Source organism: Lethenteron reissneri, chromosome 5, assembly GCF_015708825.2.
Source record: "Lethenteron reissneri isolate LAM-NWPU_2019-01 chromosome 5, ASM1570882v1, whole genome shotgun sequence".
Classification (NCBI taxonomy): Eukaryota; Metazoa; Chordata; class Hyperoartia; order Petromyzontiformes; family Petromyzontidae; genus Lethenteron; species Lethenteron reissneri.
Window position 1 is genome coordinate 7,963,567 of NC_083783.1, and position 11,975 is coordinate 7,975,541.

The 11,975-nt window shown below is 53.4% G+C and overlaps 1 protein-coding gene across 1 annotated transcript in view; it reads left to right on the plus strand.

Moving 5' to 3' along the window:
- The window catches only part of MDN1 (midasin AAA ATPase 1), an 84,611-nt gene that overhangs the window by 70,246 nt on the left and 2,390 nt on the right, over positions 1-11,975 (plus strand). The window contains 17 exon segments of the mRNA XM_061567775.1: positions 96-257; positions 1,298-1,445; positions 1,817-1,950; positions 2,848-3,255; positions 3,710-3,811; positions 4,513-4,629; positions 4,631-4,724; positions 5,558-5,761; positions 6,012-6,094; positions 6,096-6,173; positions 7,047-7,124; positions 7,614-7,729; positions 8,368-8,542; positions 9,456-9,529; positions 10,073-10,187; positions 11,054-11,126; positions 11,736-11,878. Coding sequence (XP_061423759.1) covers positions 96-257; positions 1,298-1,445; positions 1,817-1,950; positions 2,848-3,255; positions 3,710-3,811; positions 4,513-4,629; positions 4,631-4,724; positions 5,558-5,761; positions 6,012-6,094; positions 6,096-6,173; positions 7,047-7,124; positions 7,614-7,729; positions 8,368-8,542; positions 9,456-9,529; positions 10,073-10,187; positions 11,054-11,126; positions 11,736-11,878 — 2,304 coding nt within the window.

The window sequence follows — 11,975 nt, forward strand, 5'->3', positions numbered from 1 at the left end:
CTCAGCCTCGAGCCACAGGCCGACACACTCACTCATTCACTCACTGTGAGTGTTAGTGACATCCGTGGTGGTTACTCGCGGTGTCTCCCTGGCAGGAGGAGTCGGAGCTGGTGGCTCAAGGTGACAACGAGGAGAGTGGGGAAAACAAGCGGAAAGACGACAAGAAACGGGAGCAGCAGCAGGGGGAGGAGGAGGAGGAGGGCATGGATGAGGGCGAGGAGGGTGAGAAAAAGAAAATCAACGAGCAGAAGGATGAGGTGCGTGGTTGCTCGTGTCACCCGAAGAGTGCTTTTGAAATGTTCTTCTGTGTCGCTCTTGTCGAGGCTGTTGAGTTGCATCAGGGGTGGACATCATTCCGTGCGCAACTTCGTTTCTCATGGCTCTCGGCTACTGACCATAAACGAAATGTATCCATCGCTGCAATCATCTTGACCGCAATTCTCAGCCACTAGAGAGGAATATTTTTGACCCTGTCATCACTGTGTGTCTTAGTTTAGCGCGCTTCGGTAAAAGTTGGCCCTCATTAATTTTTGCTTCATTATCGGAGATGGCTTATGCACGTGTTCAATGTGTGACCCACCAAAGCTATCTGAATTGCTGCTTGGTCCTCGGCAGGAAAGAGGTTCCTGACCAATGACTTACACCAATGTACACAATGAGACCTCCTTTACCAGTGGTAAAATATAGTGATAGGTTTTTACCCTTTCAACTGGTACAAAAACTGACACCTTTATACAAGGCATCATGTTTGCAATAACCACAACACAAGCAGTCAATTTGCAAACAAAAAGAAACAACTCTGATAATGATAATTATATGCACTGTCCTTGAAGTTGATTGGTCCACACCTGAGACAGCTTTTCTTAGAGCCTAGTCTCCATTGGTGTTGGACCAGATGACGCCAAAAGGCGTACAACTCAAAAACAGCGCACTATCAGAGTATTGAGAGCTCGGTAAGCATTTACCAGAGCGAATTTGACTGCTTGTGTTGTGGTTATTGCAAACATATTGCCTTGTATAAAGGTGTCAGTTTTTGTACCAGTTGAAAGGGTAAAAACCTATCACTATATTTACACCAATGTCTTTTATGTTTCTTATATGTTTTGTAGAGGAGTCTTTTTAGAAGAATTCACAGAAATCCCACAGGAATTTTGTTGAAGACTCTAAAAGTCCAAGACACTCAAACGGCCTTTGAAGAACTGGGGACATGATACGTGAATGTGTGTCTGTTCGTCTGCGCTTCTGCGTGTGCGTGTATTTGTGCGTTCGCGTTTCTGTGCCCGCTGCTGTGCCGCAGAGGGACTTTGACGAGAACGAGTCAGACCCGTATCAGAACCAGCAGAAGCCGTGTGACCCCGAGCCCCTTGAGCTCCCGGATGACCTTGCCCTGGACAAGGACCAGGAGGGGGAGGAGGGGGGTGACCAGAGCGAGGAGGACGAATCTGGTATGACGCAGAACCACCGTCATCGCCGACACTTGCGCCACCACGGTGTCCCTCCGTCACCCAGCCCAGAACCGCCGTTTTGTCGTCTCCGCATACAAATGAAATATTTGTTTGGTCCATCGGCCTATTGCATTTCCAGACCAGTTGTGAAACAAGTCTGACTCATGACTAAGACCCTCTGATGTCACCTGGAAAATCAAAACTGGTCCAGAGTTACATTTTTTTTTTTAAACTGACGCTGGATGATATTATATTGGTCTGGAATTCCAATAGACGGATGGACCACAACAAACAAGGCACATGTACGTGGAGACACAGAGTGTAGCTCTGTGTATATAATGAATGAATGGATGCGCTGTCGTGCACTGCAGGAGACAACCCCCTCGACATTGAGGAGAGGCCGATGGAGCTCGACAAAGAGAAGGACAGCGGGAAAGAGACGGAAGAGGGGGAGGCGGGCGAGAGGCAGGAAGACGACGAGGCCTCAGCGGACGCAGGCACACAGGTACACGGCGACTTTACCCGGGTCGCTCTCCTGCTCGCTCGACTTCTCACCTCTGTCTAATCAAGATCAACATCAACCTAGCCCTGAGGCTGGCACAGGCAAATGCGGCACTGCGAGCCCCGGTACTTATCTTCCGCACCTCCGATTGGCACGGTTGGCTATATACGGTGCACAAGAAGTTCAACATACGTACAGTTCAGTGACGGTCCAGACACAGACTTGGCCTCTACCATGTTTTAACTTGTCTTCGATGTGCGAGGTGGCCCGGTGGCTCGGCAAGCCAATACGCGTGTCAGGGCACTCGGTAGCAGGCACAGGTGAGAGCCTGGGTTCTAATCCAAGTTTCCACTGCAGGTGTTTTAATAATAATAATGCAATTTGTAACGCGCGCAAATTTGCGGACGTAACGGCCGCAACTCAGAGGCGCGGAGCCATGCTCGGAGTCGCTCGAAAGCACGTGGTTGTAGAGGTGAGTTTTTAAGTCTCTCTTGAAGGAGGTGATTGAGGTGATGCTGCGAATGTGCAGAGGGATTGCGTTCCAGACTGTTGGGGCTGTCACCGAGAAGCGGCGCATAGACATGACCATCCTGGATCTTGGTATCAAGAGGAGGTAGTGAGTCGCGCTGCGCAGGCATCTGCCGTGTGCTGAGCTGCAAGTTGTCAATAATGAAGAAAGGTACGGCGGGCAGGCAGATGTGAAGGCATTGTGGCAGAGGCAGGCGATCTTGTATATGACACTACTGGCGATGGGTAGCCAGGTGAGGGCACGAAGACAGGCAAGTGAGTCGAGACGGGGATGAGTGTGTAGCGAGTTGATGGTCGCATAGTTTGGTGAACGGTGAGCCTTCTGCGGTTGCGTTCACCCTTGTTTACGTCACGATCGTCTTATTCTCGTAGCAGGCGGAGGAGGAGGAGGAAAAAGATCAGGGAGCTGAAGACTCCGAGAAAGAGGCCATGGAGAATGAAGCGAATAGCGACGAGGTGAAAGAGGAGGACGAAGAGGGTGAGGGCGGCGAAGAACGTGGAGAAGGAGCCGAGGCCTCCGGCGAGACCGAGGAGGGAGGCGCCGACGAAGACAAAAAGGAGGCGGACAAAGAGGATGAGCGCAGAGAGGAGACGGCGGCCGGCGAAAGCGACCGCGGGATGGAGCCCAAGGGGGTGGAAGAGGAGGAGGAGGAGGACGAGGAAGCGGCAGAGGAGCGCGCGGAGCGAGCAACGGACGGCGAAGCAGCTGACGGGAGCCTGCAGAGCGAGCTGGCGCTGGAGCGCGCGGGCAGCACGGCCCAGGAGGAGCAGGGCAAGGAGGTGGGTGCCCACCTGCGTCACGGTCGCACCCCTGCGATTATCTCACAGGAAACGACAGTTGTAGCGATGCGTGTCACAAGCGTGTCACAAGTGTGTCACAAGCGTGTCACAAGCGTGTCACCCCCTCGACCCGCTGGTGACCGCACCAGCTCCCAACCACATGGCGCAGCGTTTAACTTCATCTTAACATTTCATATATTGTCCTAAAGGATAGGTGATAATAAACAGTATGTTTCTATATATTTTAATGCAAGCTACCTCCCCTGTCCGACAATGACAAATGTGTAAACTGATCTGGTTCGCATCAGCGATGTGGGTTACATCGAAGGTCGAAGGTCGCGGGGTCTGCCGTTGACGTTACGTTTCCTCGGGATTTATCTAGATAAAATGCTTTGTTGGGGTGTCTCCTGTCAAGAGACGCTAACTCCCTTGGCCTGCCCTGTGCCGCGAGCAGGAGTACGGCACGGGCGCCGCCGAGAGCTGCGAGGCCGAGGGGCACGAGTCGGACAGGGTGGCGCCGCTCGCCTCTCGCCGGGACGCGCGCGACAACACCCAGGTGCCACGCGCCTGACACCATCCCCCCCCCAAGCAGGCGAGATTGGGCGTGTTGCAGTGTCCACGCGGAGGCGTGCGTGCAAATCCCACGCCCGTGCAGATTCATTTTTCTCCCGAGTCGTCTCGGGACGTGCCTCTCCTCCCCGGGAGCGCTTCAATCGCATCTTGCAGCACCGTCGTCTTCCGCACGTGCCCTGTAGCATCCCACATGGTGCCATTACCGTGCGCTGCACGTCGTCTGGATATGACGGTCACTGCATTGCACGCGTCACGATGCGCTTCTGCGGTCGTCTAGAATGCCCTTCCTTCCATTATTCGGGAGCCACTAGAGCCATTCACTTGATTGAAAACTCATTTCTTTAGAACTACTTTTTGTTTCATCTTGATTTGAAGCTTTCGTGACTGCAGGAATCTATAATCTTTGATTCTTTCGGTGATAATAATAGATCACGACGTTTCGATCGCAACACAAGCAATCGTCATCAGGTGAGACAACCACAGCAAGAAACAACTGCTGAATTAGGCGAGAGATCTGCCGTGGCACGAGGTTTAGTTTTGTGGTCCTTCTCCCGCACCTCCGATCCAGCACGGTTGTGCTCTGTATGCCGTTGCATTCAATGACACCGTAAATCCAAATGCATAGTTTTTATTGCACACTGCACTTGTTGTTCACGCGGCGCGCCGTCCCCATTTCCGTCTCAGAGCTACAAGCGCAAGCCGGGCGAGATGAACGAGCGGAGGACCCTGGGCGACCGCGAGCAAGACAGCCGAGCCAACAAGAGGCTGAAGACGGTGGACGCGGAGGAGCGCACGGAGCGGCCAGGGAGAAGCTGAGCAGAAGGCGCGGGACCAAGACGCAGAGCTGTACCAGCACATGCCGGAGCCCAGCGGGCAGCACGACCGCGTCACGTTCGGTGAGGCGGCCTCCTCGTTAAGATGCCGCCGCCGCCACCGCCTCTCGCGCAACTCGCCGCTCGCTCCGCGAAGCCCGTGGTTATTAGATGCCAACCGAAGTGACCACATCATGGGCAGTAATAAATACTCATTAATTGGCTGTACAGTAAAACCTTGGATTGTGAGTAACTTGGTCTGCGAGTGTTTTGCAAGACGAGCAAATTTTTAAAATAAATATTAATTTGATAAACGAGCGAGGTCTTGCAATACGAGTAGTACGTGTATACGCTTTGTCTGCCGAGCGTCACGTGATCACAACTGATATACGAGTGCTTTGGATTACAAGCACGTTTCCGGAACGAATTATGCTCGCAATCCAAGGTTTTACAGTAATTATGTTGAACTTCTTTTTCACCGCACGTAGCCAACCGTGCTAATTGGAGGTGCGGGGGAAGCATGCAAAAATAAACACGAATGACTTTTCAATCTGGATTTACAAGTGCATATCTCCAGTGGCTTCGTAATATCGGAAGGAAGAGAATTCCAGATGGCCACAGAAGCGCATCTGAAAGTGTGCGATGCAGTGACCGTCTTTGTTCGATGGTTAGCCAAAAGCCCGCTGCGAGGATGACCACCGGAGTTTGCGTGGTGGTTTGTGCTCCTCGACAATAACGCCATGATGTAATAGAGAACCGCAGAGCTTGGGCCATCGTTGGCTTCAGCTCATCACGTGGCTGCCTTCCTGCTCGGCGCGTTACAAGTTGAAATTGTTATCGCATTGAATAACGCCACAGATAATTGCGTTCTCACCGCGCAAACATCTCATGTCGTGCCCCCTCCGTCTCCTCGCAAGATGCCGCTACGCTGGAGCAGCAGGAGCTGTCCCGGGCGGTCACGGACGGCGCCGAGCAGCAGGAGGACGAGGGCGCGGACGATGCCGCCACGGACGAGGTTCCACCACTGGACGAGGTGGACGATGCTGTGGACGAGGAACTGCGCGCCGTGGAGGCCAAGGAGATGACGGCGCAGGACAAACCGGCGTCGTGCAGCGTGCCAGGTGACCATTGGGCACTGCCGCTGAGTGACACCTAAAACACTGTCCCCACGTTCCGTATATGAGGCAGACCTCTAATGTTTTTTACTGGACTGGTACAATGTGAAATATGTCGTGAAAATGTGGCTCTCTCTTTCAACGCAGCTTTTGTCCTCCTCCACCCGTGCGTGTCCCCATTCTGAGTGGAGGATGCTTCTTTCAGGAGGGTTAATTAATTCGCTTCATTGATATTTTATCTTCTCTCGACCCCCAGGGAAAGAGTCAACGGAGCCCAGCTCGGAGCTGGAGGGTGCCACTAAGGAGGACGGTGACGTGGAAATGACGGAGATCGAGCCTGGGGAGCGGGTCCACCGAGCGGAGCCGGGAGTCCACCTTCCACACCTCACTCACCGCCCTCGCCGAGACCGAACCACAGGTGCCGGTTTGGGGCCGTGCGGTGGATTCGGCGAGCGAAATGCCACCCGGGCTGTGCGACCGCCTCTGATGTTCTCAGGCTCGTGTGCGGGTCTGGTTCTGTTGTTGTTGTTGTGCTCGAGAATGGCGCGTCTGCCAAGCGTTCATAACGCTCGTGAGATTCTTATGAATGAATGAACGAACATCTAAAGTTACGCATCGGTCTGGTCGTCAATTCACTGATGAATGAGGGCCTCCTCATGCCGTGCGGTTCGTGAGGGTTATTGGGTCATGCTTTGCCACACTGGTCAGCGTGGGTTGGTGAAGGTGGGGATCACAGATGGGAGCTGAGCTGAGTCCATTACACAGATGGATTTATCTTCGCTGCCTTCTACTGCAAACTGTGTAGCACGGCCCCCCTGAGTCAGCTAAGGCAACCTGTTTCCGCGTGGTGTTCATGCATCAAAGCACTGCCCGGGCTCAACCCGGCTTAACTTCTGAGTTTTGACGAGATAGCCGGGTGCATTATGGGTGGTTTAGTCAGAGGCAAAACCAACAGTGTGCGGGGGTCATTTAAACCAGCGAACATCGTCGGTCTGATTTTGCATGTTTACAATTCTCCACTCTACCTCTATTCAAGATACAAATTAAATCGTGACGCTCCGCACACTCCCCGATGATTGCTAAAGACGTACGTACACGCACGTTGACGAGAGACCTCTCTCTCTCTCAATGTCGGCGTTCTCTCCGTCACATGGGGTGTGTTAACCAATCATTGGGCGGCAACATGCAGCCACGTGACTACCGATGTTCAGTTCAGACCCTCTGTTGCAGTGCGTGTGGCAGAGCGCCTAAAAAAAACAAGCCCTTGCTTCCGCGCCCGTGTCACCGTCAGAGTGTGGAGGTCATTCGCCAGCAGCTGGAGCAGCAGCTGGAGGTGTGGAGACACCCCACGGACGAGCGACTGGAGGAGGTGAGCCGCTTCCCAATACAACGACAACGAGAACAACAATTTATAACGATGAGCCCACAACGGAGAAAACGTCTCGGAGCGCAAGGTTACACGGGAGGAAAGTGGTCGGGGAATGGCAGCGATCGAGCAAGGGAAGGAGACGAGAGAAGCAAATCAGTGGGTTCAAAAGGAACGCTTTTCAGGAGAGACTTGAATGCAGGAAGAAGAGGGGTCCCAGGCAGTGTAGCCTGAGGACAAAATTCCGGAGGGCGGGCGGGGGGGGGGGGCGGTTATTGTGGCTAAAAGAACAGCCACCAATAACGGAGCAGAAGATTTTTTCTCCTCGTATTCCTCGGAAGTCTCCCATCCCAAGTGCTTAGCAGGCTCGGCGTTTGAGATCCGACAGGATTGGGGACATGGCATTTTCTCGTGTTTACCGTGCCCGTCCGCACACGCAGCAGCGGAGCATTTCGTGAAGCTCGGTGTGCACGTGATGTGATGTGCGCGCAGGCGCGAGCGGCGTCCGAGGCCTGGCAGAGGTACATCCACCTGACGAGCCCGCTGGCTCAGCAGCTGTGCGAGCACCTACGCCTCATCCTGGAGCCCACGCAGGCGGCCAAACTCCGGTGAGATCCCCCTTGCGCGTGCCGGCACGGGATTGTAACGATAATCATCATCGTCGTCGGCCATTTGTTAATCCACCGCTGGATAAAGGCCTCTCCCAAGTCTCCGCACACCTCTCACAATCCTGCGATACAACGATCATCGATTCAACCGGACTTAAGCCGAATCTTGCACTCGCGGTCTTCCTTAGTCCTCCGTTAGTCCTCGGTCCAATGGGAGGTGTTTGTCACACAGCGGGTAACGCGAGTCGCAAGATAGCGGACACCAGTTACGTGATGGATGACAAGTCACGTGACTTACAATATATTAGTCACATGATACACAACAAATTGCACTGAATGCGTTATTAGCCAAGGATTACTTTGCAGTGTTTTTTTTATTCTTTGTTCTCCCACAAAGGCCAAGTCAATGACGTTGTTCACCGAGTGTGCATGCAGTGCAACTGCACGGGGGCCCACAGACCAAGGATGGGAGGGGGAGGGGGGATTTGGACAGGGGGTGGTCCCCAATTCCTTCCTTGAGCCTGGGCCCATGCCGACTCACGTTGCACCGCCGCTCTGGCTGAAGCCCCAGCGGCCCTGCAGTTCGTCAGCTTGACCATTCGTCGATGTACCTACGAATCCCCACCGCCTTCCCCCAGGGGAGACTTCCGCACCGGCAAGCGGTTAAACATGCGCAAGGTGATCCCCTACGTGGCGAGCGGCTTCCGCAAGGACAAGATCTGGCTGCGGCGCACGCAGCCCAGCAAGCGGCGCTACCAGGTGTGCGTGGCGGTGGACGACTCATCCAGCATGCTCGACAACCACTCCAAGCAGGTGCGCGGGGGGGGGCGGTGCGGGGGGGGTGCGTGGGGGCGGTGCAAGGGGGGGGGCGGTGCGGGGGGGGGGGCGGTGCGGGGGGGGGCGGTGCGGGGGGGGGGGCGGTGTGGGGGGGGTGCGAAGGGGGGTGGTGCGGGGGGGGTGTGGTTTGGACAGTGCGGTGGAAGGTGCCGCTTCCGGTCAGAAGTGATGGGGAGGGGTTATTTGACCAGGGCGCCACGGTGGCGAGATGTTAACTGCCTCGCCAGATATGCAGAAGGTTCGACCCCGACCCTTATATATTTGGAGTTTTTGCATGTTTTCCCTGTGGTCGCGTGGATTTTTATGTGGTTCCTCCGGTTTTTCGCGCCACATTTCAAAACATACATTTAAAGTATTTGGCGGCTATAAAATGTCCACGTGATAAGCCACTTCGTTGTTGCTATAATTTGTGATAGCCAAGTCGCTTCTGAAAAACTGCTAGATTGCTCAGTGGGCCTTAACTAGTCAAATAAAATACTTCACCATGCTGATTAGTGAGGGTTTCGTTTTAATGGTTAAACTTTAATGAAATCAAACGTGACCGGGCGGTGGAGGACTGAGTCTGATGGGGCATAAGGTCACTCATGAGTTGGAATATTATTGACCTTGTCCAAAGGACAGGCTGGTACTGACTTGTAGTTAGATGCTGTTGGAGTTGCCATCTGACGCATAAAAAAATGAGAGATAAACTGAAAACAAATTATTTTACTAGATCAAGCCCACTGACTTATGTAGCTTTTTTTCAGAAGCTCAACGAAGTGGCCTTTCATGCAGCCAAATGCTCTATACGTGTGACGTTGATTCTAAATGTGGCGGGAAAAACCGGAGGACCGGGAGAAAAATCCACGCAACCGCTGTTCTTACCACGCGGTTTTCCCTTTTTCCTCAGCTCGCCTTTGAGTCTCTGGCCGTGATTGGCAATGCGCTGAGCCTGCTGGAAGTCGGGCAGATAGCGGTTTGCAGGTAAGAGCTTGTCTACCCACCGTGCCCGTGGTTCTTTAACGCATGCAGACAAAATGACCGTTCTCCGTGGAGCCCGCTGACTGTTGGGGCAAGTGCTGTTAGCATGGTTCCTATTAAGGCCGACATGGTCACTCCCACCCAGATGCCTTTGTTTCCCTCCCCTGTCTTGTTGTTTATACACCATGCTCATTTAAGGTTCAGCTAATCGAGGGGAGGCCAAATACACGTTCTGAAACCACTTGCATACTTTTGTTAAGCTGGGAATTGAATCCAAGTCTTTGGATTCACGGCACAGCGTGTGAATGACTGTGCCCCACCACGCACACAAAGCAGGCATACACACCCATGCATCCACACGCACATATGTGCATACACAAAGCAAAGACAAAGGTCCCCCGTATAGCCTTAGCAGACTTTTGGGGCTGTTCGCGAGCACCTATAAAGGCCGGCACGGCACACGAGAGGGAGGTTGGGTGGCCCTCAACACACGCAAACGCTGATGGACAAACACTCCGCGCTTGCCCTCCCCGTGCCGCCCCTCAGCTTCGGGGAGACGATGCGCCTGCTGCACCCCTTCCACGAGCCGTTCACGGAGCAGGGCGGCGCCGCCGTGTTGCGCAGCTGCACCTTCCAGCAGAAGAAGACTCACATCGCCCAGGTGACGAACGCCCCGGTTCCACGGCTCCAGAATCTCCATTCGTGCTGCCGCGGTCATCTCGAACCAGCCTTGGAAATGATTCACAGCCCCACCCACCCGACCGCCTACTCACACCCACTCAACCCGGCCACCCAGTCAATCCATCTAGCCACCCAACCACCATGCTTCAAAGAAACAATTTTGGCGTTGCGATAAAACTCAAGATTCTAATTCTTTTTGTACGTTTTGTATCTTGCCCTTGGTAAAAGTCCCAGCTGTACCTCCCACTCTTTGTCTCTCTCCTTCCACGGATGTGTATGTGATGGAGCCCGATGGCAGAGTGGCCTTTTTAATGATTTCCAGTCGAGGTTTATTATAACTTTGAAAGACAACCCAGAGCACATTTGTAAACATGTTTTACGCTGACAACTTCCCGTCGCCTTTCATACCGCTAGTTAACTTCCAAGGACAAACGCGTGTCAGAATGTGTTGCAGAATCCATGCGTCGCGCAATAGCTGAGCTTTTGCTAACACCTGATGATGCTCTGTGTATTCTCCAGCGAAATGTTGCGTCGAAAAAAATCTAAACATTTTGCTTGCTTTCCGGCACTCCGCTCTGCTAAAAGAAGCAACAAATAAATTTGGCATCTTTGCCCATGTGACAACTTTATTTGATTAGTGCTGTGGAGGGTGGCGGAAAAAATCGTTGACAATTGGCATTGTACCTACGCAATCTAAACCCTCCCCACCCCCCAAAAAAAACGAATTATGAATGAGAACCCAGTGCGTCTCATTGCGTGGATGCTGTCGGTGGTTCCCCGTTGCGATGCCGCCGAGTTCACCTGCGTTCACCTGCGTTTACCCGTGCGTGTTTCGTTTGCTTTCAGTTTCTGGAGGAGGCGACGAGGATGTTTCTCTCTGCGCGGCAGAACCAGCAAAGTGGAATTAAAGGCGCCCTGGGTGAGTCCGACCAATCTGAGACAAACACCACAACTCTATACGTGCAGTTTTGACAAGCGCTTGCAAAAAATGAACCACAATACCTTACTGGTCTCGTCAAGGAGCATAAACCATCACCTGAACTCCAGTCAAACTCTCAGCAATGGCTTTTGGCTTGCCATCGAACAAAGAAAGCCACTGCATCACACGCTTTCAGATGCTCTTCTGCGGCCGTCTGGAATGCTCTTTCGATATTAGGAAGCCACTGGAGCGATGCAGTTTTAAATCTAGATTTTAAAACTCATCTCTAACAACTGCTTTTTGTGTTTAGTTTGTTGTCCTTCCACCGCACCTCCGATTGGCACGATTGGCTATATACAGTGTAAAAGAAGTTCAACATACGACAAATAATATCTGGAAGGTGATATTGCAGAACTAGTTCTGAGATCATTCAATTGACTCATCCATAATGCCCAAAGCATATTGCTCTAACTTCACGAGGCTCACGCACATCGTCTCCGTGTCTCTCCTGGCTGCGCTGACCTCAATCTGGGATCGCCCCGTTGCGCCGGCTGTGACCTGGCTGGCAAACCCGCTCACCCATCGCCTCCCTGCGCCTCGTCCTCGCAGAGACGTCGCAGCTGCTCCTGGTCGTGTCGGACGGCCGGGGGCTTTTCCTCGAGGGGAAGCAGCGCGTGCAGGCGGCGATCCGCGCCGCCCGGGATGCCGGCGTCTTCCTCATTTTCGTCGCCCTCGACAACCCGGACAGCAAGGTGAGCGAGTGGCGCGCGTGTCCTGCCCCGTCTCTCCGTGCACGCCTCGAACCACTGCACGCCTCCGCAACTGCATTAATAGCACAGGCGAAGCATT